The sequence below is a fragment of the Sus scrofa genome, chromosome 1 (assembly GCF_054392235.1).
Source record: "Sus scrofa isolate SSC_HxYL_T2T_F1_AM1 chromosome 1, Sscrofa_HxYL_maternal_Yorkshire_Landrace_v2.0, whole genome shotgun sequence".
NCBI lineage: Eukaryota > Metazoa > Chordata > Mammalia > Artiodactyla > Suidae > Sus > Sus scrofa.
Window position 1 is genome coordinate 234,886,011 of NC_139383.1, and position 27,218 is coordinate 234,913,228.

General features: G+C 37.9%; 1 protein-coding gene across 37 annotated transcripts in view; it reads right to left on the minus strand.

Moving 5' to 3' along the window:
* The window catches only part of TRPM3 (transient receptor potential cation channel subfamily M member 3), an 845,347-nt gene that overhangs the window by 195,849 nt on the left and 622,280 nt on the right, over nt 1–27,218 (minus strand). For all 37 annotated transcript variants that reach the window (XR_014822585.1, XR_014822584.1, XM_084987411.1 and 34 more), the window contains one exon: nt 11,704–11,878. Coding sequence is in view for 35 of the 37 variants with exons in the window: in XM_084987411.1 (XP_084843537.1) it covers nt 11,704–11,878 (175 nt within the window). In the remaining 2 variants the exon portion in view is untranslated. The remainder of the gene's footprint in view (nt 1–11,703; nt 11,879–27,218) is intronic.

Consider the following 27,218-nt stretch of genomic DNA (forward strand, 5'->3'; position numbering starts at 1 on the left):
AGTTACTGGGTCCCATTTCCTAAGAGGAAATATGGTGTAGCTGCTAAAGGCAAGGTTTGAGCTTCAATCTGCCTGAGCTAGCTACAGGATTTTGTTTTTATTCTAGAATAAGAGTAGAAACCCATGGCATTTTGACTATAAATGTCTTTCTTTGCATCATTGCCAATCTATCACAGTAAACTTTCCTCTGTGTCCAAATGTGGTTTTAGAATCATTCTCAACATATTATTTTAGGAAACTACTACCAGTTGATTACACTTGACACTCAAGATGAAAATTTGTCAGCTGTCCACAGAGGATGATAAAATCTCAAATAGCCTCTCAAATGGTGAAAACCAAGATTATAGGGTCAAAGAAAGTCAAGGACCTCCAAATTTTAGTCCTCTCTCCAAGAAATTGAACTGCAGTTTCCATGGATTTAGAGGAATGGATTCTTTATTGCTTACTTAAAAACTTTAGGGGTCAATACTTATGGATGGATACTTCCTTTACATTGAATAAATCCAGAAAATAAAATAAACATGTATATCAACTCTAGGAGAGATGTCCAACAATTAAGACAACAAAGAAAAGGCTTTACTGAAACTGAATGGAGACTTTTCTAGACAACCATAGTACAAACTTGAGTTAACCTTGGAGTCCCACTTTAATACATACTCAGTGTTTCTCTTTTATAAAGCTCTTTATATAAATAAGCTTTTATAAACAGGTAGTTACTGCTGTAAATAATTTTCATTAATCTTGTGGTTCATAATCAACATCTGCAGATTGCATGGGGAATGTGAGAGAAATCTATTAATAATACCCCAAGCATTATCTATTATTAATGATACCACTGAGTAAGATGTTAATACACTGTATTTTTAGCAGTTGCAGGTTCTTATGTCATCCAGGTTCATTCAGAATTCATTTCCTTTAAGGTAGAGGGATTAAACACCAGGATAGTTATTATCTACACCTAATCCAGATAAACTTTAAATGTATTTTTGGGTTTTAAAGCCCTCATTACTTCTTCATGAGAAAGAGGCTATGCACTGACCTTCAGAAAGAAAAATTTCCTAGAATTTAAGTGGGTTAAGAAATGTACATGGACATCTCATGCTAAGGCAGAAAGCTTATGCCAGCATGCTGTGCCTGGAGAGCAGGGTGGGGGGAGAGAACAGTTCCACTGGATTGTGGGGTAAATGGAAATTTCACCAAGATGTCTCTAGAGAGAGGCTGAAGAATGCAAAGGGTCTTGAGTCTATACAAAGGAATGTGGACCTAACCTGTAGATCAATGGTCTTCAACTAAGTTCTACAAAGAAGCCCTTGGAATTTTGAAAAGAAGCTTCAGAGTCACTTTAGAACTTCTTTAGTAGGCAAGAACCAGCAAGAAAGGCAGGGAGGCTAAGCCCCTTCTTTCTGAAAGTATGGACCCTGGGCCAACAGAATCTGCATCTCCAGGGTACTCCTTTGATATTTAAATAACTTGGCTCCAACCAGACTTAACTGAATTAAAAAATCTGAGGGTGGGCAATTTGTTTATAGAAACCCTCTGGGTAATTTTGATGCAAGATAAAAATTGAGAACCATAGGTCTAGGCCGTCCACCCCAGCTTCAATAGAGTAGACTTGGTGTTTTGTCTGTTTTATAGCTCACACTCTACCTGAAATTTTATTTGAAAAAGGGCCCAGGTATTGAAAATCAATACTAGGGGCAAGTGGGAGATCGGGACTCTTAAATGGTCATCCATTGCAATTGTCAAGTCAAAGGAAAGTGAGCTAAGACCTTCTAATGCTGAAGTTATGGCCCTAAATACTGTCAGCTTCTCAAACAACTGAGAGCCATCAACCAACCAAGCAGCATCACTTCACTTTTAAATACTGTTACTTTTCTCATCCTCTTTTCTTTCTCTTTTTAAATTGTTCGTACCTTTTGAACTACTCAGAAAATAATTTTCAAAAGAAATAAGGAAGAGAACTGAATACCCTTAAGAAACCCATGTAAATAAAAACACCAACAGAGAAACTTATTATTCCTGTCAAAATGAATATTTTTATGGTATACCTTGCTCTTCAAGGGAAGACTTTTAAAGTCAGACAGATGTTTGGAACCAAGAACAGCTGGGATAAAGAAAGAAAAGAGGAGGTTCATGCTAAACAAAATTTTCAAATCAACTGGGTTCCAAAGACCCAGTCTGGCAGAGAATACAAAGTCCTTGTGGTAACAATGCAGTCGCATATGTGAGGAGAATGCACACGAGGCAGAGAGAGTGAAAAAGCTGTTTGTGGATACACCAGTGAAATTGAAAGAGAAAGTCAATTTTTACAAATTTTAAATGAGTTTCTAAGAGTTGTCCATGGACCACTCTCACTGGAATAACCTGGGATTTTGGTTTCAAATACAGTTTCCTGTACCTCAGGCCAGCTACATGGAATCTAATCCAGAGACTTAGGGGAGTCTGTGTCTTCTCTCGCTTCCAGGTAATTCTTAGACATGCTGAAATGTGTAATTCAGATGCTTACTTTGAATGTTTTCTATATAACAAATGGCGGAGTGTTCGACAAGCAAATCTCAGAGGAACGCAGACGCTGAAGTCTTCACTTGCACTGATGGGCTATCTAAATGTTGCAAGCCATGGTTCTCCAAAAAGAGTTTCTTTACCATAATTCTTTACCATAACCAGCTCTGTGTTTCTCTCATGTGTGCTATTTACGTTCAAGGCCACACTTTCCCAACTAAGAGTTGCACAATTCTAAAGTAAACATAATCAATATAAAGAACTTATTGACCAATATATTTTTATTTTAATTAATTAATTTATTTCCTTTGCTTTTTAGGGCCGCACCTGTGGCACCTGGAAGTTTCCAGGCTAGGGGTCCAATTGGAGCTACAGCTGCCAGCCTATGCCCTAGCCACTGCACCACAGGATCCCAGCTGCCTCTGTAAACTACACCACAGTTCATGGCAATGCTGGATCCTTAACCCACTGAGTAAGGCCAGGGATCGAACCTGCAACCTCATGGTTACTAGTTGGATTCATTTCCACTGCGCCACAAAGGGAACTCCAGGGCCAATTTAGATCAATAAAACTTTCCACTGCTACTTTCCTCCATGGACTATCCAGATAATTTTTTTTTTTAAAGCCAGTGCTTCATTCTCCCCATGTTGACACACATGGAGGGATCAAACAGCAAACTCAAAGGCAAAAGTATTTCTTTTGCACTGTCCTAAATAAATGAAGCCACTCTAGCCTTGCGGAACTTGGCTACAATGACACAAATATCCATATAACTATATCTTTATATATTCTACAGAGAGAAAAATTGCAATAATACTCTATGAAACTTTATCCACCTACTCCAAACTATGCCTATTTCTGCCTTTTAGAATTCAGTAACTAACATATAATTCAAAATTATTTATGATGTGAGTTTAAATGAGATTGTAAATCTCAAGGAAAGGCATGCTTATTGCTTTAAACAAACATTAAAAAAATACCTAGTGATTCAACAAAGGAAACCATAAGCAAAATGAAAAGATAACACAAAGAATGGGAGAAAATATTTGTAAATGTGGTGACTGACAGGGGATGAATCTCCAAAAAATACAAACAGCTCATGTAGCTCTTTATTTAAAAAAAAATTAAAAATGGGCAAACTATCTAAATAGACATTCTCCAAAGAAGAAATATAGATGGACAAAAAACACACAAAAAGATGCTCAATGCCAGTAATTGTTAGAGAAATGCTAATCAAAACTACAATGATGTATCACTTCACATCAGTCCAAAAGTCTACAAAAAATAAATTCTGGAGAGGGTGTGGAGAAAAGGGAATCTTTCTATACTATGGGTTGGGATATAAATTGGTGCAACCATATAAAGAATAGAATGGAAGTTCCTTAAAAAACTAAGCAGAATTACTATATGATCCAGCAATCCTACTCCTGGGCATATATCCAGAGAAAGCTATAATTTGAAAAGATACACACTCCCCAATGTTCATAACAGCACTATTCACAATATCAACACATGGAAGCAACCTAAATGTCCACTGACAGAGGAATGGATAAAGAAGGCATGATAACACACACCCACACACACACACATATACACAATGAACTATTACTCAGCCCTAAAAAAGCATGAAATAATGCCATTTGCAGCTTGCTATGGCATTATTACATGGATGTACCTAGATATTATCATACAGAGTGAAGTAAGTCAGAGAAAGACAACAATATGATATCACTTATATGTGGAATCTAAAAAAAGTTTATACAAATAAACTTATTTACAAAACAAAAACAGACTCAACAGACTTTTAAACAAACTATGGTTACCAAAGGGGAATGATGGGGGAGAAGGATAAATTGGAGTTTGGGATTAACATATATACACTACTATATGTGAAATATATAATCAGAGACCTACTGTATAGCACAGAGAACTCTACTCAATATTCTGTAATAACCTATATAGGAAAAGAATCTGAAAAAAGTAAATATATGTTTATGTATAATTGAATCACTTTGCTATACACTTGAAGTTAACACAACACTGTAAATCACCTGTACTCCAATATAACATAAAAATTAAATCAACAACAAAATTTAAAAAGAACCGTGCAGCCTTGGTGAAGGGGTCTGGCTCCTTCTCATGGATGTACATAACAATATATTTGAGCTCTTCTTAAGAACTGAAACCCCCAACAAATGGAAGATGGTAACTATATTCTTTATTCCAGAAAGAAGGTCACAGTTTGTTAACCTCAAGGACCACAGAAGGCCAACAGAGACTGAAAGAATGCAGGCCCCTGCATCTTGTCCTTATCAGCAACATTGCCCCCTCGAACAATTGCTACAAGACTCCTCACAACCTTCCCTCATCCCCCACTACCTCCCCCACTGTTGGGAAACACTGTTTTAAGGGCACCAGCCTGCTCTGGCTTCCTTTGATTGTCAAAGCTATTTTTTCTACTTCAACCCCAAAAACAAAAAATTAAAAATAAACAAACAAACTTGTGATTGATTTGAAAAGTGCTATTACCAGTTCTATTTTAAGTTTTCACTTAAAATTTAAACACACACATACACTCACATATATATTATTATTATTTATATTTCTAAGTATATATAATTATATGTAATTATATTTTATAGTATTAAATTAATTTATCAATTGACTTTATTACTTTGAATTTGAGTACATGTAAATTCACTTTAATAATATATATACACACACACGTACACATGCACCACCACACAGAACACCATTGTACTATCTCATATGATTTGTCTCCTTTACTAGCTTTCCTTTACTCCTATTCACACTGATTCTTTTTTTCTGTATTGTTTCATGAAAAGGGTCAAGTTAGTTTTTCCTTCATCATTCATACAGACCCTCAGTTTGTTTGTTTTTTGGGGGCCACACCTGCTGCTTATGGAAGTTCCCAGGCTAAGGTTTAAATCAGAGCTGCAGTCGCTGGCCTATACCACAGCCACAGCCACGCAGGATCCAAGCTGCATCTGCAACCTACACCGTAGCTCACAGCAATGCTGGATCCTTAGCCCATTGAGCAAGGCCAGGGATTAGATCTGAATTCCCATGAATACTATTCGGGTTCATTAGTGCTGGGCCACAAGGGGAATTCCCTGACCCTCAGCTTAGATACAGTTTTTGATAGAAAGGGGGAAGTGAAGCAATAGAGTCATTATATTGCCATTTTGTGGATAATGAACCTACATGTTTCATTGAATAGATTCTCACCAGGAATGCCACTCTCAAGGGCTCTGTTCTCCGTGCTGTGGTCACACTTTATACATTTATCATAGCATTGACGACCTTCTAGTTATTTGACCTCATGCCTGTGTTGGAGATCTCCATTTAATCTCCAAAGTCCTTGACAGAGCCATGTCTTGCTCATCCTCTAACAATTAAATGTTAACTTGGAAAATGGTTTTCAAAAAACAGCACTTTTCATAAACAAAGCTACCCATATTTTTGTCTGTACAAGATGTTTCCCAACTTTTCTTATTTCCCACCAGAGGTTAAAAAACAGAATCAAGTTTTGACATGCTTATTCTAAAAAATGCTAGCAAAGAGACAAGGCAAGATGAAATTAACAAAAAATAAAAGTTGGCATGCTTTCTATTTGTTTCCTTCTTTCTCACTTGACCTTCCAATTATGACTAAATCATGCTGGAGTACAAACCATCGAGATGAATTACTTTCTTTTAGCAGATCTTACAGAGACAAATGATAGGCCTGTGATATTCTTTGGCTTTGGGTGGAAATCTCTTGAGCAGCAGGAGGAAACCATGGCTACTGCACAAAATGACATGCCTTAGGGAATACGGTCCACCCCTGGGGTTCTAAAATGACTAGTTTTCTCATGACTTTCTCCTATCTTTGGTTAATTTGATGTGCATTTGGAGAGAAACAAACTTCTGTCAAATTTCTGCTAGGACATAATTATATAAGTTGAAGTCATGTAACATATTTTTCCTCTTTTATTTCTACTTTCTATTCCATTTATACCTTTACTTCAGCTAATCTAAAAGTATAGGGTCTCTCTTAAGTCCCTTTAAGCGGGAAAAGCAGATTTTTTTATTTTGAATACATCATTATTTACTCCCTGCATTGGAGAGCAAGCCATTGCTCATTTATTCCTCCCAACATCCAGTACGAATTCCACTGGTACATGAGGCTGATAAAGTCTATTGATGTTCACCCCAGTAGTAACTTTCCAAAAGTCACAAATACTTAAAACTTAATGGCTTTCTGCCACTGGGAGTTCCGCTTGCCCAGGATATCTAAAAATGGTCAATCCAGATGATTATTTGGGGGACAAACATGTAAAATAAACAGAAGCATCAATAAAAAAATTTGGATGGATGAGGGCTATCATCTCAGGACACATTCACTCAGAAGCCTTTTTCACACTGACATTTTTCATCTGTAATATTCTTGCTCATGGATTGATAAACGAGGGGCTGAACCACATTTCTCTGCAGTCTGATGCGTAGGTTGACAATTATCAAGCAAAGTAATCTCTGGCTTCAATTTTGGGCAGCTACTACAGCTGGAGACAGGTTCCTGACTATGGGTAATGCTGGTCATCACGGTTAGTCAAATAGCAAAAAGTGGAATCCTGGTATTTAAAAACTGAGGTAATTGAATCTAATGCTATTTGGATATCATCCATCTATTTATGTCTGCAGTGTTTAGTCTTTTGTGGTTCAGAAATGAAATTTGATAATATTTCTAAAGCAATGAAATCAGTTAGGGCATGGGACTTGTGACTCATTCTATTCTATGACAGATGAGAAATAGAAAATCCAGTACATCATTAAGGAAAAAAACAAGGTTTGACCATTTCTTTCTGGTAGTATATGCCACAGAGCAGAGATGAGGAGTCAAGAAAAGAATAAGAATTTAATTGCAATTGTCTCCATTTATCCAAACCTATTTTCATCGGGAGAGATAGCATCTGTCTTTTCCAACCTCAGGTAATCGCATCTACAAAAGTTAATCAGTTATTCCAATTATAATTTGCTTCCAAAGCAATTCCCTTTCACATTCATATTCTTAGAAGATAGTTAACAGGGAATTTAAAGACAAACTATTAAGTTCACAAAAGTTAAAATATAAAATACATAAATTTTAGTCATTCCTTTAGGATTATAAAACTGATAAAGCTTTATAGTTGAATATAAAAATTTATAGTCCTTAGGTCTATGTAATTTAACAACCTGTAAATATACTCAAAATTTTAAAAATCATGTTTAAATTACCAAAGTAACCGAATAATAAAAATCAGTGATTTCTAATTCTGAGTCAGGTTTTATTTACAGGATATGTTTCCTATGCTTGAAATTATATACACAATCACACACATTGATTTATACAGGTTTGTTTATATGAGCCTATAGTTATGCATGTAGTCAAATGTGGCTCAGTTCTGTTGGACTTAACTGGAAATAGAGGAAGAAATCTTTCTTGGTGAATGAAGACTAGGGAGGCTGCGGGGAGCCGAGAAAATGCAGGGACTCAAAAAAAGGACCTTGTCTGATGACAGAAAAACCTGAAGGCAAGTTCCTAACCAAGGAAGGGAGCTCACCTGAATGGTACAAGCCGAAGGTGGGCTTCTGGTCAGGATAAAAAGCTCACCTGAACGGTGCATGCCAAAGGTGGGCCTCTGGTCAGGATGAAAGCCTGCCTGCACGGTACAAGCCAAGGGCAGGCCTCAGGTTACACAGCTCTCACTTTGATGTTGATGGGGAAGAATTGGGGCTTTTCTGGGAAAACAATTTCCATGTTTGTGCTGGAGAACATGGATTGTTTCTCAGGAGACCTAGTCTTTCCTGTTGTTTTATTTGTTATTCAGTTTCCCTCAGTCTTTCCTGATTATTCACTTATTATTCTTATTTCCCATTCTTATTTTCCTGTGGTGATTTGTGATTTAACAATACAACAATAATATAATAAGAATTTCATCCTGAAAGACTTTCTCCTATTTAAATCCAACTTAGTTAAAACATAGTGTTTATCTATTAACTAGTTATATAGTAAACTTTAGAGTTAGGATTTTAATGAGGTCCATAGAAGTTAGCCATATCTTATCCAAAAAACTTAGCTGTGAGTTTTGTCTTTGATTTTAAAAGCTTTTTAGTGATAGCTAGTTTAATTAAGTTGGTTTATATTTACTTACACTGTCTCCCTGCCATAACGCTTTGAAGATAAGCACCAGTCTACAAACAACGTTTGTAAATGCTAAATTCTTGTGTTTTATGGCATCTTCAAAGTACTCACTAAGCTTAGCTAAGATAGAGATCTTAAAACAGGATGCATAGCTGCTATACCATGTAATAGTTAACCAATGTACTTCTAACACTGTGATGTAATCTGTAGTGAAAAGCTGTCTATATAATCAACCACTGTTGCCAATAAAGTTTGAGCAGTCCAGCGCCCTGAAAGAAGGGACAAAGAGGCTGTCTCCGATGCAAAAGCCGACGTCCGACGTCCGTCCATCTTCTTTGGGAAAGTGTACATGCCCTGGCTGCCAGAGCTGGCCTTCAACAGGAGGCCAATTTTTCTTTTTCTTTTTTCTTTTTAACATATAAGAAAGTTCAGTACTGCAAAATAATGTTCTTTGGAAATGGTTTTTTAAATTGGCTACACATGTGTGGCTGGACAACTTCTTATCAAGCTAAATAAACATGATTAATCCTGGCAGTTATTCAGATGGCACAGAGAAACATTTTGAATGCATTTTATCATAATAAATTTATAATTATTTTCCTGGAGTACTTTTATCATAAAATTATATATACATATATTTATATTTGGACTAGCAAATATAAACACATAGGCTTCTATGTGTTCAATAACCATTTCTAAATATTTATGAAAGTTTTAATTTTAACAATTTCCACAACATGAAATTATATCTTAATTCTTTATCTTCACACTTGTTATGTGCATGGAAAGACCTGGTATTTCTAACTTTTAATTTTAGAGTTGGGGAATAATGTCTGGGTGCAGGAAGGAAAGGAATCTACATGATGCAGGGCTGATCAGCTTGGACATAGGTTAACAACCAAAAATGTACTGATTTGATCTTTTAGGGAATACACAGAATAATAAAAATACTACATTATAACAGAGAGAGGAAGCTGAAGGCAACTTAAGTGCACCTATATATTTAAAAGGCAGTATCACTGAAGTACTATATGAGAAACAGTAGGGCACATGCTGTAAAACTCTTTTCAGTGAATTTATGATATACCAGAAATGGCCTAGGATCATGGGCTGTGTGGCCTTGAGAAAGCATTTAATTTCTCTGTGTATCTGTCCCCTAGGATAAATAAACTACAGAGTCCCACCCAGTTCTAAAATGTATAACATTTTCCCTATATTAAAACAGAATCAGGAAAAGCAGCTTATCAGAGATTATAGCATTTTTCAAGTTAGTATACGCAACCTATGATAATGACCAAAAACAAGCACTGGGTCCAGACTCTCATTGTGTATAGACCTGGAAACCTGAATGGCTGAGGTTTCTCAAAAGGAAATGTACATTCTGAGTAAAACTTATATCTTCTTTTTAGGGATACAATAAAATAATTGTAAGTGTGAGGAGGGGGAAAAACACCAAACTAAAAACTGTATACATTCTTTAACTTATTTCTGAATAAGGAAACAATTGCTTTATTTAAATCAATGAGCACCGTGGCAAAGATTTCAATAAAATCAAAGCACAGGGGAGGGTCTTAAACTCTCACTGGTAACAGACATGGGGCATTTAGACATATGTTCTCTATTTAGTTTAACTATAAAATGGACTGATACTCATTATCAAGGAAGAAGATAATGGTAACTTCACTGTATTTGCCAGTAAGCAAACTCCAATTGCACACTTACAAAAATTAGCTTTTTTTTTCTTTTAATATCAAAAGTTTTAACAGGGTCTAAAGTCACTGTCAGCATTTGCAATGCTAAGCTGGGGGTCTTGTGCTTCTGATTTTGCTCCTTTCACATGTGTAGATTCATGTACTAAACCAAGGAAGCATGCTATTTTAATGGCTCACCTGGAGTGCTGGGCTGCAAGCACAGACAAGAAGAGGCATGTGAGATGGTATCGAGATGTCATGCTGGGTCTCTCTATTTTAAGTCAGGCTGAGTGAGAGAGGTGGAGGGGAGAGTGTCCTGAGGAAGCAAGCTCACCTGTCATCACTATTATTATAATTATGCACCTGTCTACTTATGAAACTTACTATGAGCTCTTTGAGGATAGGATAGCTTGTTATTGTTTTTCACATCTCAGTGTATGACACCCAGTAGACACTTATGTATATTTATAAAAGGGATGAAAAAAGGACCCCCATCTCCTTTGGGGCTTCTTTCTCCCACTACTTTCATGCGATAGGAGAATAATTAGGTTAGGAAGTTGCTTATTTAATACTTCAATGGTTCCCTTGAATTTTCCTCCTTAAATTTGTTCATACTTTGGGATGAATTATTTTGATGTAATAATCTGCAGGAGGGCCTGCATTTCATAATCCACTGAGGGGATCTCAGCTTGGAAGGGAAGGCCATGAGAGGAAGTCCTCTATGGGTTGGATGCTTCAGACTGTTGAGAGCAGCCTTAGGGGGCTGAGAGACCAAGGAAAGTGCATGAGGGGTTCAAGAGCAGTTTACACAGGACCGTAGTGGTTACCATTACAGAGAATCCACATTTCAAGACAGTCTAGAGGGATCTTCTGGGACAGACCACTAAACGTTTTTTAAACATTGAGTATTTGCACACACACAGCAGCTTGGAGAAGCTGGTGTTTGGAGGCCAAGCCTGGAAGATGCATATGCCAGCTTCTCTCAAGTTATTATCCTGCATTATATGGACCAGGTTAGCTGTGCTCATATGTTAAAATCCAACTCCCACCTCTCCTTAGTCGGGGGAGGGAAGAGAAGGAAAATGAAGAGAAGAGAAAGGAGACCAGGACCTAGGACCCCCTCATTCCCTCTCGATATCTCTGTCATCAGTGTAGACCAGGGCAGTCTTCTCCAAATTTCCCACTTCATAGGATGTTAAGAATATCCCCCTGCCCTTCCTTATTTCCTTCTGATGCCAAACAGTTGATGGGCTCACACCCTCTCTTCCAAGCTTGGAACACAGGCTTAGCACTCATAGGTCAACTCTGGAGCCAGTAAATTACCTACCCTCCTTCTTCTGAATATTTGTGCCCAAAAGCCAGGATGTCGGATGCCCGTCCACTCCCGTCACAGACAACAACTGGCACGGGAGGGGTGTCTCGAAGGTACTCCAAGACAATAGAGATCACGTTGGGTCCTCCTTCCACAATGAGAGCCACCACTGGAACGCCTTGACCGATTCCTGCATTAAAAAAGGAAAAGAAAAGGAAAAAAAGAGAAAAAAACACAAAGCCAGCAAACCAAAGAAACAAAAAGAGAAACAAAAAGCACAAACTAAAATTACTGAGTATGGGGGGAGGTAACAACATAACATATGGAGTGAAAAGTTACAGAAAACCCTTTAGCATAATCTTCCCACTAGAGTCCATTCAACTTTGCCCTCTCCCTGCAGCCCCCAGGGTGCTGGGGTCAGCTAAGGAAATGATGACCAGACCCTGAAGGGGAGGCATAGAGTGAGGAGGGTGGAAAGGAATTGGTTAGTAGATGAAGCACTGGGCCAGCAGCCAAAAGACTGGAAGCTAAACATGATCTTAAGCAAGTCTCATATGGATCCAAGGGTTCAGTTTTCTACATGAAAAATGAGAAGTTAAAAAAATGTCACCTCCCTGAAGTCATCAGAGTGCTAAGAATATGCCTAATCTAAATGGTTCCTTTTCTTTTTTTCTTTTCTTTCTTCCTCCCTTTCTTTCTCTTCCTTCCTTCCTTCCATCCTTCCTGTCTTTCCTTTTTTTCTTTCTTTTCAAGGTCACACTGGTAGCATATGGAAGTTCCCCGGCTAGGGGTCAAATCAGAGCTGCAGCTGCCAGTCTACATCACAGCGACAGCAACACGGGATCCAAGCCACATCTGTGGCCTACAATGCAGCTTATGGTAACACTGGATCCTCATTCCACTGAGTGAGGCCAGGGATCAAACTCACATCCTCATGGATACTTAGTCTGGTTGGTAACCAGCCAAGCCACTTTTATTGCTCTTTTTATGAAAGACTATCAAAATCAACTGGGGGTATATTTTGACTTGTTGAATCAATTACTGGCTAAATTAGGGGTCTATCTATCTCTGACTATAGATGACCATGATTCTTAATAGCATAATAGTCATAATAAATTACCTAGGAGATATGGCATCTGCCACCTGCCATTAATGTGTCCTTCACTACTGAGTGAGGTGCCAGTCACATGATGGGCAAACATTTGCCAAATTCAGTTGAATTAAGGGATTTCAGCTACTTATGCTGCTCATAGATGTTGCTGTTTTAAAGTAAAAATTGCCCTAACATCAGTACTTCTGTATGTTCAACTTAACATAGTAAAGAGAAGTATTATAAACAAATGTCCATGAGAGACATGATGAGAAAGAAATTAAATTAGTTTTCAAGTATTAGTCTCAAGTATTATTACTGTTCACTGAATAACTTTCTTTGCCCAATTTGGTACCACATTGTATCTTCTCACTCTATCTTCTCTGAATAGGTAGGAAATTGGGCAATGCCATAAAAATGAGATGGTTTTGTAGGACACATAAAAGCAATTATCTTAAAAAAGAATCAGGATTCTGGACCACTTCTGTAAATATGAACTAAAAACAGCTCTTAGTAACCTCAGTTCTTCCTCTTCGCCCTTCTGATATTTTCTTTTTTTTTTAATCTTTTATCAAGAAACTTCTTCCCTATGAGAAATAGTAGTTTGGGGTTTGATTTCTTGCTCCATTAACAAGACATATTATTAGACTTGTGTGACTTCTAAAGTATAAGAACATCAGTTTCCTAGGGCTCTATCTCTTCTAAGTTAATGTTTTTCATGGTTTGATTTTCATCTGAAAAGAATGGCCCAAGATCCCAGTTACTCACACAAAAAAGAGTACAGTTTTAAATATACACTTTTAAAACCTAAGAAAATGATAATTGTTGATTAAGGCAAGATGCTAAGATTTCATTTTGTTCCCCAGAAGGAATTGGGAATGAGAGATAACTTGTAGTCCCATTAGAGTTTTCTGTGGATGGGCAGTTGTTGAGAATTATTACCTCTTCAAATACAAGGAGAGGGAAATGAAAGTTTATGCTGTTCTATTTTGACACAGAAGCCTTAATGACTCAGACAAAAGGCCACTTTAGAGCTCTGCCTGGGTATCTATGAAGGAGATACTTTCCTCATGGCTGTTGATTATGAGGATTAAGTAAGTTCCTGTTAAAGACACTTTTTTTTTTTCTTTAATGGCATATGGAAGTTCCTAGGCCAGGGGTCAAATTAGAGCTGTAGCTGGGGCCTAAGCCACAGCCAAAGCAACACCAGATCCTTAAGCCACTGAGAGTCCAGGAACTGAACCCACATCTTCATAGACAATATGTCAGGTTCTTAACTCCCTGAATCACAACAGGAACTCTGAAAGGCAATTTGAAGATGAAAGGCTAACTTGAAATGTTAATACAGCACACTTATTTTGGAGGAGAATTTTCTGACATAAAAAACACTTGCTCTATATGGTTTACCTTATAAAGTGCTTTGGAAAAGTCTCTGATAATAAAGGTTATTTTATAAAGTATTTTATTTTGAAGTTTAAATAGAAATTAAAATTTTTAAAGTTATTTTGTTAAGATACTTCCCAAAGGACTATGCTAGTTTTCCCCTTTGCTTTTCCTTAGCACATGCTTCTATATTATTTCATATCAAGGGACAATATGTTAAACCTACCATTTTATACCAAATGATAGCATTCAGACTGTTTCTAGGATCTTCTAAGAGAAGCTTTGGCCAAATTGTGACTCTTAAGTACTGATTCTATTAGTGGATCTTTAACTCACAGTCCAACTGTGATCCACTTACAGAGGAAGAAGTCATAGAATGTATCTTCTAGAATGTTCCAGCAGTGATCTAGAGTCTGTCAGACAATATGCAAGATGGCTAGAAAACTCTCCTCTCTTTGAGAGGAAACACAGGTGCAAAGGATCACTTTTCATGGGAAGATTTGAGAGAAATAAGCTGTCAGCTGAATTCCTGCCAATGTATTTGTCAATAAATCAAATTATTATAATCTCTAGAAATACTGAAGCATTTAGTATGGTCGGATTACCTATACGTGAAGTGAAGCTGCAATCAATTAAAATGATGAAAACAACATTAATTCAGATATATATATCTGAATATATATATATAGGATATATATATCTGAATATATATATATAGGATATATATATCTGAATATATATAGGATATATATATCTGAATGTGTGTGTGTGTGTGTGTGTGTGTGTGTGTGTGTGTGTGTGTGTATCCCCCTGGAGCTGAAGATTGGATAGAGTAAAGTATAAAAATCTCATCTATTTTTTTCACTAATTGAAATATCCAAAATACTTATGCCTCCAAATTCTCTCCCATTTCCTTTAGTGATAATACATGAAAACTTGTCCCATTGACAATAAAAACCCTTATAGCCTAAAACAAAAATATTTTTTATTTTCTTGGTTATAGGTAGTAGAAAATCAGGTCATGCATAAAAATATGCTTTGTGTAAATTAAACTTGCCAGTATATGGTAACATTGAGCCTTTTTGTCAATTCACAAATACATACCCCACTTATACATATTGCCTTTGTTTCTGAGAAAAGTAAATGATAGCAAATAATTAGTAATGACTTAAAGCAATGCCTCTTAGCCTCCTTTTTGGAGACAAGGATCTTTGAATACTTTTGTGAATCTCACGAAAGCTAATGACCCTTTTCCCAGAAAAATAAATGCACATATGGACAGTCACAAAAAATATTTCTATGCAATTTCAAGAATTCATGGACCCTCGAGGCCTGTTCATAAAAAAATTGCTAATGGACCCTTACAAAAAACCCATCCTAAATTAAGCACATTGATATACAGTTGGTCCCTTGTATCTAAGGGCTCCATACCCACAGATTCAACCACCTATGGATGGAAAATAATTGAAAAAAATTCCAGAAATTTCCAAAAAGCAAAACTTGAATTTGCTGGGTGCTGGCAACTATTTACACTGTATTTATATCATATTAAGTATTATAAGTAATCCAGAGATGATTCAAAGTGTACAGGAGGATGTGCATAGGCTACATGCAAATACTGCACCATTTTACATAAGGGACTTGAGCATCCACAATTTTGGTATCTGGGGGGGAGGGGCCGGAGCTAATCCCCCAAGGCTACTGAGGGGCCATGGTATATGCAAAGTGTATCAGTTTATGTTCTTTTATGAAGCTCACTGTGGCCTCTGAGCCAAATTCTAGAACATGTTTTCAAACAAATCTCTGTGTATGGGGAAATTACATCACATGATATTGACTAGCTAAACTTTCCAGGGTCAAGCCCTGTCTATAGGATCTCTCTCCTCCCTTACTTCATTCCTCTCTTTTTGTTATATTTTATTTCCTTTGTCCACACTTTAAGGATATTTTTAATAATCGCTAGAGAAATTCACAAATTTACAAATTACAATCTGTAGCATATGCCTTCATTTAGTAATGAAAAATCTTTTTAAAATATCAAGAATGGTATATTCTTTATTAGTGAAATAAAGAAAGACAACATTTGGGAAATTTACTGCAGATCCAGTGGGATACATAGGGGCCACTATCATTTTCTTTATGCTCACAAAAAATTAAGTTCCTTTGAAAAGCTTCACAAATAAAAGACTTGCTCAGCTAAAACTATTAGCCATCCACAAAAATAGGTTATATTTATAGTTTTTTAAGAAATATAACTTCTGGAGTTCCCGTCATGGCTCAGTGGTTAACGAATCTGACTAGGAACCATGAGGTTGCGGGTTCGATCCCTGGCCTTGCTCAGTGGATTAAGGATCTGGCGTTGCCGTGAGCTGTGGTGTAGGTTGCAGACGTGGCTCGGATCCTACGTTGCTGTGGCTCTGGCGTAGGCCGGTGGCTACAGCTCCGATTCAACCCCTAGCCTGGGAACCTCCATGTGCTGCGGGTGTGGCCCTAGAAAAAGCAAAAAGACAAAAAAAAAAAAAAAAGAATGATAACTTCTATTATTACCAAAAAATTCTCACCTTATCTAGATCCCTCAGTGAATTTGGTGAATACCTGTTTTTTTGTTTGAGGGAAAGTAGGTTAATTCCTTAGTTGACCATAATAATTTTTAATTTTCTATCATAACCAAAAACTTCTTAGAGATTTCCATTAGAATTTAATTTTAAAGTAACCTAGAGTTGCTTCAGCAGGAAGAGGCAAGATGTTTGCCACACTCCTCAGCTTTTGCACTTTTGGAACTGTAAGCATCACAGCCTACAAAAATGTGAGCCTAGGGATTTCAGCAACTACATTCCATAGCATTCCAGGTTGACCTAGGGATTTCAGATCATAAACTGAACCTCAACTAATTGTTCTTTGCAGAAGATAACCTCTTAGACTTTTGTCCCTTTTTGATGTGGCTGCTATGCAGGTCAGTCTGGTATCCCCATAATGCAAAAACTGTCAAAATTGGCTTAAACAAAGACTGGGTTGGGTGTTGTGAAGAAGGGAGCTAATAGAAGAATGTCTTCAAACTTCAAAAGACCTTTCACTCTCTCTCTCTTTTTATGATGACCTGAGACTAAATATACGATCAGTTCAGCCAGGTGTAACAATATTGGTGTGTGGTAGTGAAACGCTTGCATAACTGTGAATTTTGATCAAACTAAATCGATACATTGGTTTTATGTCAACACCACTTTATATGATCCAAAGTGCAAATGGGCCTAAGGAATACTTTGCTATTGGTAAATGGCTTATATTTACATGGAGATGGAAAACAGAAGTTTTATATTTAGCTAAGTCTTAATGACCAAAGCCTCAGGTCATGTGATTATTACAGTACAGATCATTTAGAAAGGAAGCTTCAAACGTTATATGAGAAATGACTTCTTGAAAATCTTGATCAGTTTGAGATGGAGTCTGTCATTGATGGGTAGACATTTTTATTTATCAGCTGAAGTTGTTTAGCAATGACATGAACTCAGTTAACTCACTGGCCTTCCAGTTCTGGGATTATGTTATTTTTATTTTTATTTTTTTCTTTTTGAGGGCCGCACTCTTGACATATGGAGGTTCCCAGGCTAGAGGTCTAATCAGAGCTATTGCTGCTGGCCTATGTCAGAGCCACAGCAATGCCAGATCCAAGCCGTGTCTGCGACCTACACCACAGCTCACAGCAATGCCAGATCCTTAACCCACTGAGCAAGGCCAGGGATCAAACCCACAACCTCGTGGTTCCTAGCTGGATTCACTTCTGCTGCGCCACAACAGGAACTCTGGATTATGTGATTTTTGATGAGTTAGAAGTTTGTTTGGAGAATTCATATGGTTTGAAAGTATGCCGATAGTGAGATTTTATCAATCTATTTCATATTGCACAATTTTTAATTTACATTATTAAAATTTGCATGCTACAAAAAAAATCTGAACACATCCTCTTTATCCAACTTCTCACTTGAATGGTCTTGTCTTCAATTCAATGGTTGACTCTGCCAATAGATATACTGGTCACTGTCTGCATTATTTGGCCTATAATGGGGCCATAAAAGCACCCCCCTAAGATCTTGTCTTCTACAAACACAACTTTATACAGACTTGGAGGCATTAGCAATTACTATAGTGATGGGAGGAGAAGCAGTCAAGCAATATGCCTCATTTTAATGGGTACCACTTTACTGCCTACTTGAGAAATAATGGTAAAATTGTGCATAATACCATGGCTCTTCACAGTTTTAGATTTAGATTCTTACACCCCTTAATACACTTCTGTGGTCTGGAATTATGGGATGTATTTATGAAAATGAAATAAAGTTGGTAATCAGCTATGTTTAACTGACAACACTTAATATAATTCTTGTTTATTAAGTTTAAGGTGCTTCTTACAATTAGGAAGGTTCCCAGAACATGAATATTCAGTACAACTGTAGAACATTACTGAACAGAGAGATAATATTTTAATATGCCTTTTTTTTTTTTTTTTCAAAAAGAAGCACGATTGGAAATCTTTGAGCTACTACGGAACAGAGTGTGCCCAAGAAAACAACTAGGGATGACATAAGAAAAAAATGAATCTCATTTTAACTAGAATGAATCTTTAGTCTTCAATGGAAGCAGATGTTTTAGATACTGCCTTCATGTTTTGGAAACAGAATACATTATCTATTCAAGACAACAGAACTATAACTGAAATGTGTCTGACCTTACATGGAAATGGGTAATAAACCCAAGTATGTTTTAGCAAATCCTGATGATGTACTCAATTGGTAAATGCCAAACCCCGTTCAAACCACTTATGCATGTCATTATTACTACACTTTTTGCCACTATAATTCTGCACCTAAATGGATGCTTAGAAAAGCATTTGCAAATAAAAATACTACACAAACTATTAAGCAGGCAAAATAAAACCACATGTAAGATGCTTCACTTTTAGACACTTATGGTTCTCTTGTGGGAAATAAATTCCCTGAAAGAGGGCTGGGGTCTTTCCCTGAGGCATAAATTTCCAACCCACTGTAGGACTAGATATGGGTTAAACAAAATGAGAATTTCTTAAATGTCTTTTCCTGTCATCACCAATCCCTATGGCAACTCCCTTGTGATATGTAACTTAATGGACTCCCTCCATATATAGTCTTTCCATATTTAAAGCTAATGTCAATATTACAAAATAAACATACATGTATATTTTATCTTGGCATTTAAAGTCTCAGCAAATTAATCTGAAGATAAGAGGCTGTCGAGATAATGAAGATAGAGAGTTTGAATTAGTGGAAAGCCTCTCTGAGACAGTGATAAAAGATTGAAAACTGATGGTGCCTAGCATTTCTTATCCTGGGGACTAAGAATGTAAAATCTATTGAATTAACATGACCACCCCTCCCCTTTCTTTCTGTTTGTTTCAATTACTTTTTTTTTTTCTGCTGTTGAACAAATCTATTTCATGCACTATCAATGCTGTAGGCATTTTCTTAGGAATTCTGCACCAGCCCTCATCAGATGGCTTTCATTTTGGACATGGCCTCTTTGCTTTGCTTTTCTACATAGCAGTCAAAGGCCAAAAGACAGCACTGAGGGAGGAGATGAGTGGAATGAATGGGACATCTTGAAAGCCAACCAAGGGGATCACTGTGGCATGTGTACTGGAAAGACTCAGCATGTCCTCTCTACTCTCACGCCCCTGTCAGAGAACTGAACTGTCCACAGCCCAGAATGGCAGCCTTACTTGGCAGTTTCAAAGTCAGTTGGCACAGAGGTAGATTCCAACTGCAGTGGACCAGTGTTGCCTTTCTGGAATTGGAGTGGAGCCCCTGAATGCCAGCTAAGTAACTGTGAGGGACAGGGAGAGCATGGTTATTTGGGGAGTAAAGTCCCTCTTAATGGTGGTTCTGATGGAACCATGTGAGGGTGAATAAACAAGAGGCATATATGCTGGAAGAGAAGAAGGGAGCAGAGGGAGCAGAGGAGAGATCATGTGGCCACAGTGAGAGGGAGGGAAAGAGTGTGTGCATGTGTGGGATGGGGGGGAGGGGGCACAGAGAGAAAGAGTGAGATTTCTTGGATTACTAGTGACTTATCAGTTCAAGGTATGGTTATTTGGCTGTGGTTTGTGCAGAGTCCCCTCTATACAAGGGTAGATGACTTTATTTTCTGTAAGGGCCTAGATAGTAAATATTTTAGGCTTTGTAGGACAATATGGGAAATAGAGGACATCATGCAGGTACTTATGTAACAAGAGAAAAAACACATCTATACAGAATGTTTGTGGATGAATTTCAAAACTCGATTGAATACATTTTTTTTGTACTACAGGTCTACTAATGAGAAAAATGGAATCTTTATATGGATGTTGAAATTTCAAGTTCATGTAGTTTTCATACGTCACAAAAATATTCTTTTATTTTCAAACATTTAAAAATGAAAGAAAAAAAAAAACTTAGTCCATGAACCATATGAAAACGGGGGGCAGGGGGCATAGTTTACAAACCTTCCTATAGACATGCCTGTCTCTTTATCAAACAATATTCCTCTATGTATTTTAAGTGAGCTTCTCTTTATTTCTACCACACATTCCCTTCCCCAGCCTCATCTCTGCTCACTCTAAGGAAGTCTTCACCTGTATTTAACTGCCCTGAAAATTTTAAGATGCTCTTTCCTCAACAAGAGGACCCTGGCAGGGAGAGAGTAGTTGAGGGCCCTTTTGTAAAAAGAAAAAACTAGGACAGCAGAATTTTTTTTGAGGTTGGGCTCTAAGAGGCAATATTCAGGTCTGACTTGGGTGGAAGCCTATTTCCTACACAGGCATCAGGTGGGCCTTCATCTTGGAGCATAAGTGATGCTCCCATGGGAATTTTGGTTCCTGGTCATGGCGAGCCGCTCTGCTTCTCTCACTCAAAGCGAGGAGGACTTACTCAAATGGTCTATCAAGGAGCCTCATCCTAACAGAGATAGGGGTTTAGATGGCCTTCCAAAAGCTCAAAACCCATAGGCTTCTGAATACCCTTGGCTTCTGGAGAGCCCCACCCTCTCCTACAAGGCAGCTAGGCTGGGACATCTGTCTGCTCCCTCCCCAGCAATGTGGGCCCCAACACCAGGGTTTGGCCTTGATTTCAGCAGACTTTCCTGGAAGCAGTTCTTTGTGCAACGCCACAAGCACCTCTGCCCTACGCTCAGATGAGGCTTTTCTTATCACGAGTTTTGTGTCTGGAACTGGGCTGAACCTGTCCTGTCCTGATTCCCAATTATGTGACTGCTTCTGCCTTCACTTATCTGCTGCTTCCTGTACACCCCCACTTTCTGGCTCAGCCTGAGTCACTCTAGTCTATATTACCTCCCCGCTACTATAAACTCTGATGGCACATCTAGACAAAACTAATTATGTGGTGGTGAGGGGTGGAAATTATGGACATCTTAGAAAGGCAGAGATATATCTTGATATGAACTGATAAACCAAAAATGTATTTTAGAACTTCATGCTGTGTCTAACACACAGAGGTGGCATGCAATGTGCAATTCAGAGGGTTGTTTTGAGTAACAAATGAGTTGTTATTTGTAAAGCACATAGGACAGAGTCTAGCACTTACTGAGAACTATATGGTTAAACCACAGAAATGTAAAGATGCTTATTTATATTCAGTAGGCTTATAAAACGTTTCTATTTTAACTGGACAAATGATTCACATAGATAAGTGCATTATATATATTTTAACTGAAAGGATGGTCTGACATAAATAATTTGAAGTATACTCTCCCAAAGTTTGAATACTCTCTCATGCAGACCAACAATATGCTTAGGAAGCCAAATTCCTTTATCTTATATCCAAAACACTAACACTGTCTGTTTTGGAATAGGTGATCTTTTGTGTCACTCCCCAAATGCTTTCTACCAAAAGGCCTCTCCTCAGTGCTTCAATCAGCTTGTTAAGTCTGGACAAAGATATCAATGCCAAATAACAAAAGCCATAAGCCAACTCCAAGTATATTAAATGCTAATAAACAAACAAACTTAACTTTTGACTTAATCAATGGAAAACAGTAATCCCTTATGGTCAGACAGCTCTGATTAAAATGTTCTTCTATTAATGTGTGTATATTTACAGGACATCCAAGTGACATTCCACATGGATCGTTTCAATAGAAAAGGAACAGCCAGTCCCATGGGCTGTAAGGCAAGTATTACTTTCATAAAAGGAAAGAGCCAGCATTATTTTCTTTGGGGCCATTGTTCACAGGCTGAATATTTTAATGTAATTGATCTAAGTCTACAAGAAAACAAACCCAAACAAAGCTATAGTCTTCTTAGTTTCTGCTCTGTTCAAAACCCACATCAAAAAGCATTCTTTGCCTTCTCAAGTGTAAGGTAATCAGAGTGGTTCTAACTCATTTTACTTCGTAATTCTTTGCCTATACTCCCCTATGAATGTGCCAGGATCTAGGTCCACAGCTCATACAAGCTCCTTCAGCTTCTTGGCAGAATTAGTAAGCAGCAGAGCAGCCAAGAGAATTAGGAATTGGAAAACATGGAAAGACCTAGCCCACAGTGCAGGGCACAGTTAGGTAGAGGAGGTAGAAATAGAGGGAAATGGTACTGGTAATGGCAAAATTGTGTAGTAATTTGCCTTCCCAAAGTAATTATTAAAAAAAAAAATCTCTTTGCGTCATGTGAAGGATAATGAAATTACTTCTACCTGCCCCAGATGTGAAAAGTTCTATTCTCTCTTTAAGGCTTGTTCTTTTTTACTTACTCTCTCTGGAGACCTTAGATGCATCCTCCAAATCCCAGGTTCAAAGTCAAGTCTCCCTCAGGCCCCTCCCTTTCACCACCGCCAGACAAAATTAACCACTTTCACTTGTGTGTTCTTATAACATTTACTTCTCTTAAAAGCCCATGTCAATGAATATATTTTATAAATGTGTCAATCAACTACTACAATATAAAGAAAAAAATTTCATAGTACTTTACGTATCTCTTGAGTTTTCTCTCATTAAATTACATGCTTGGGCACTTCTTTTCTCTGTAGGTAGGTTTATCTTTGTATTCTCAGCATATCAGAGTGTTCTACATGTAGAAGTTTCTCATTAAAATTTTGGGTTACAGAAGGAGGGCAGGAAGGCAGGGTATGGATTTACCTCAAGTATATCCTGATTGCTTATAGGTTAAATGACCAGGTCATTATTTCCATAGAAATTTTCAAATGTTTTATGACATAAGCATTTTCCCTCAGTCAGCTGACCTGAGAGATCTGATTTAAATTGTCATGAAATCAGCAATTGTACCAAATGTTCGGTTTCTATGCTCACAGGCTTTCCCATAGACTGAGGTTGCTCCCTAACTGATTTCTCTGCTTCTACAACAATCGTCATATAACTGCTAGTTATCACCCATAAATGCAGTGTGTCCCAGGGCTTTAGATAAAAGCCCAAATCATTTTGTAAGACAAGACAAGACCCCCCCATAGCCTGGACCCAACCTTCATTCACAGCCTCATCTCCCTCCAGAACTTTCTGTTCACTCTGACTCTAGTCTCATCCACACTGTCTCCCTGATTCTCCATCCAAGATCATGTTTTTATTTCCCTTTAACATGGTAATTTTCAGAGAGGAGTATCTCTCCCTACTCTTGGTTTCATGAGGAGGGATTTTTCCTAAGCACATCCTTGGGTTTTCTATGCACTTTCACTCACTCGGCTCCTTAGTAAATCTGAGAATTACTAGATTTGCTTACTCGGCCTTACTCTTCTTCCTCTTGGCATCTTCCTACCTGCAGGAAGCCTGACCTCTCCCACCTCCCCAAAGGCCCTGCCCCACAGGTATGTGGTAGGCTGGGGATGTGAAGGCTTACTATGGAATTCTGCCTAATTCTGGAGAGTCATTAAACCCCCTTGGTCAGTAGATGAAAAGCCACATCTGCTAACTTGTCCCCCAACTAAAACTGATATTTTCATTCCTATCAACTACTTCTTTTATTTCTCAAAGTATTCAGAACTTGGATGAGGAAGAGAAGTGCTATCAGCTGGAGCCCCTCAGAAACCAAACTCAATCTTCAAAGTCCAGTTCAAATTTATTAATTCCTAAGGCCCTTCCCAATTCCCTCAGGCAGTATTAATTATTCATTCCTTTGTAGTCCCATTGTTTGTTTTTTTATTTATTTTTTTACATAGCCTTTGGCCATTATTTTATTCTGCCTTGTGTTAATGAAAGTTTCATCTGCTACATCATAAACTCTTTGGGACAGAGACAACCACACTCCTCTTAGACAACATTCTGACTTCCATAGCGCCTCACATTTAAGGCCCTAAAAAGACAAAAAAAATAAAAAATAAAAAATAAAGGTAGTTCAAATCAACGCTTGTAAAATAAAACAAAATGAAAAGGTACACTATGGAAAGAAGTGCAGTGTTCTGGCTTCCATTGTGCCTCACACTTAGAAGGTAGTTCAAATAAATACCCATGAAATAAAACAAAATGACTAGCACAGCTGAAAGTTCGGAATAAGTGGATGGTTACAAAGGGACAGAGTGTCACGTCTCAATATTACAAGACTTTTACTGCTGCAAGTGGAGATGACAGCCAATTAAGTGGCTCCCGGTGTCCTTTCACAGGCCTTCGCCACTGGGCCTCAGTGGTGGTCCAAGACTTAGGAAAGAAGATGCTGAGTGACCTGGGTGGATGATCACATGTCACTTGTCCATCTGGCTTAAGGCCAGAAGAGTCCAGATTCTTGGGAACTTGAAGAGCCAATTTCAATTTAGCTGCCTTGTACTTTTAAATTGAAGCCTGATTATTTGTCACAATTGGACTTGGCTGGAATGACAACGTGTCCTGGCCACTGGGGGGAAAGATGTAAACAAATGCCTACATGCTTCCTTTTGCTGGAAGGATGTCCATGAATGCTATTACTTCCTCCAGTTGAAATGAATCGGGAACTATATGATTGAAATGGAAATCTAATTCTGTTCCCTCTGAAGTGATTGATATGTTTTAGCAGTTAAGCTGCTGCAGGCCAAGAGTGACCTTCATTACCACCAAGGTTACTGAAGTTGTTAAAATAACTGCCATTATCATGCATGAGACATAGGAAGGGTACCGATTATTTGGGGTCTAGTAATGGTATTTAATCCAATGTCTGACCAATAGTTGGGAAAATTGATTCTTATTTGATTATCAGGCATCTCTTCCAAAAGATGATGTGCCCAATCTGATCAAATCTTGACTGTTACTAAATCCTCAGTCACAAATATGGTAACAACGTCATGGTGAACACACTTTCCCCTGGTTTCAAGTTTCCATGTGGAGGGAGCTCCGTTAGGGTGACACATTGTCCTTCTCTTACTCCTCTCCACATACAGAATTAAGGAACCTGACTGGTGGTGACTAATGTCTGTCCATGTTTTTTGATTGGATAGGACTAGTCTGCTAAAAGTCTTTCAATGAGGAGGATTTAACATTTGTTTTTCTTTTCCTCCACTGACCAGTGCCAGTCAGTGATGTTAATTAAACTGTTTTGCTGTGGACCCAAATTTCTCCTCTGGTTGGCTGTCTGAGGACTGAGGTGAACAGGCAAATCCATTTGGTTCTCACACTAAGGCATTATCCCCAACAACTTCATCATTAATAAAAATGATTTTGATCTCCATCTGCCTGACTCCAGTGTCCAACTCAGTCAATTTGAATCCTGTCCTGTCGAGCATGAGTTATAATTTATTGGGCTTCCTCAAATGCCAACACCATGAATTACAATGCTGTCATTTCTGTTTCTGGCATTCGCTTTGCAGCAGCATCTAATGAACTTAAGCCTCTGCTTCAAGTTTGTGAATATGATCTTCTTTTTAAAGCGCAAATATGGGCTTCTCTGAAAGACAATTTTTCCTTAATAACATTATAGCTTCTTAAAAGGAAAAAACAATTACGACAGATTTTTAAAAGCTTATTACAAATGGAGCCCAAACCAGGTAGCTAATGAATTTCTGGGTTGCAGTGAATGATTTCAAGTAGTAAAGTCCACTCGGCCAACTGACTCAAGACAGTTTCTTTCTCCCGTAGGGGAAGTAGCAGCTATTGAGAACCCACCAGATGCTGGGCACTTAGTCAGGTGGGTTGCGTATGCTTATGCAATCTGCTCACTAACCCTATGGTAGATATATTATCATCCCCATTTTATAGTTAAGTAAACTGAAGCATTGAGGGTAAATCACATGTCTGAATGGGGTTTCAAACAGAGACCTATCAGGAAATGCAGAGCCTGTATACCACACTCTATGGGCTTGCCCTTCACCAGGGTGACCAGGTGATTTATCACACAAATACAAGGATGCTTTTTCAAGTGAAGGGTCATCATTAACAGTTACTCTGGGATAACATGTATAAACCAGAACTATTTAGCCTTAAACAAAATAGTACATATGATCACTCATTCTCTTTCATGTCTTAGGGTTTCAAACTCATTTTTAGCAGATTTTTGAAAATATATGCCAATTCCAGATTTGGAAAGGCCTGCATTTGTTCACTCTTCCTTTGTTCACCTCTTTCTGGCTTAACACAGCCAGGACTCCCTGTGTGTTCCCTCCTGAGGCCTGAGATCCAGTGTCTAGCACCATCTAAATAAGTCACAGTCATTCATTATCAGAGATATTTCTTCCTCTAAACACACAGAGGGATGAAGCTGCAGGGAAGGATTAGATCATTAAGCAAAAGAAAAAAACAGCAACAACAATACAGCAGTGCCTGCATAAATCCTGTAGTGGGAAAAGATCACTTAAAAGTTTCTCTAATGTTCTAACATATCCTTGATGGTACTGGAAATAAACCCCATCTACTTTCTTCTCTTATAAATAAAATCTTCATTACATTCTATCACCTAAGCACACTGCAGTGGTATGATGAGGAACTGAAGACAGTCAAGGCCCAGGGGCATCCAGTGGCTACTCTAGATCCTTAATCACTGGGGATGTTTAACCTCATTATCCCACTCTGTCAAGTTGGTGTGAAATAGCCCCTTGGCTTATTCCTACTGCTCCCACCAAGAATCATTCGA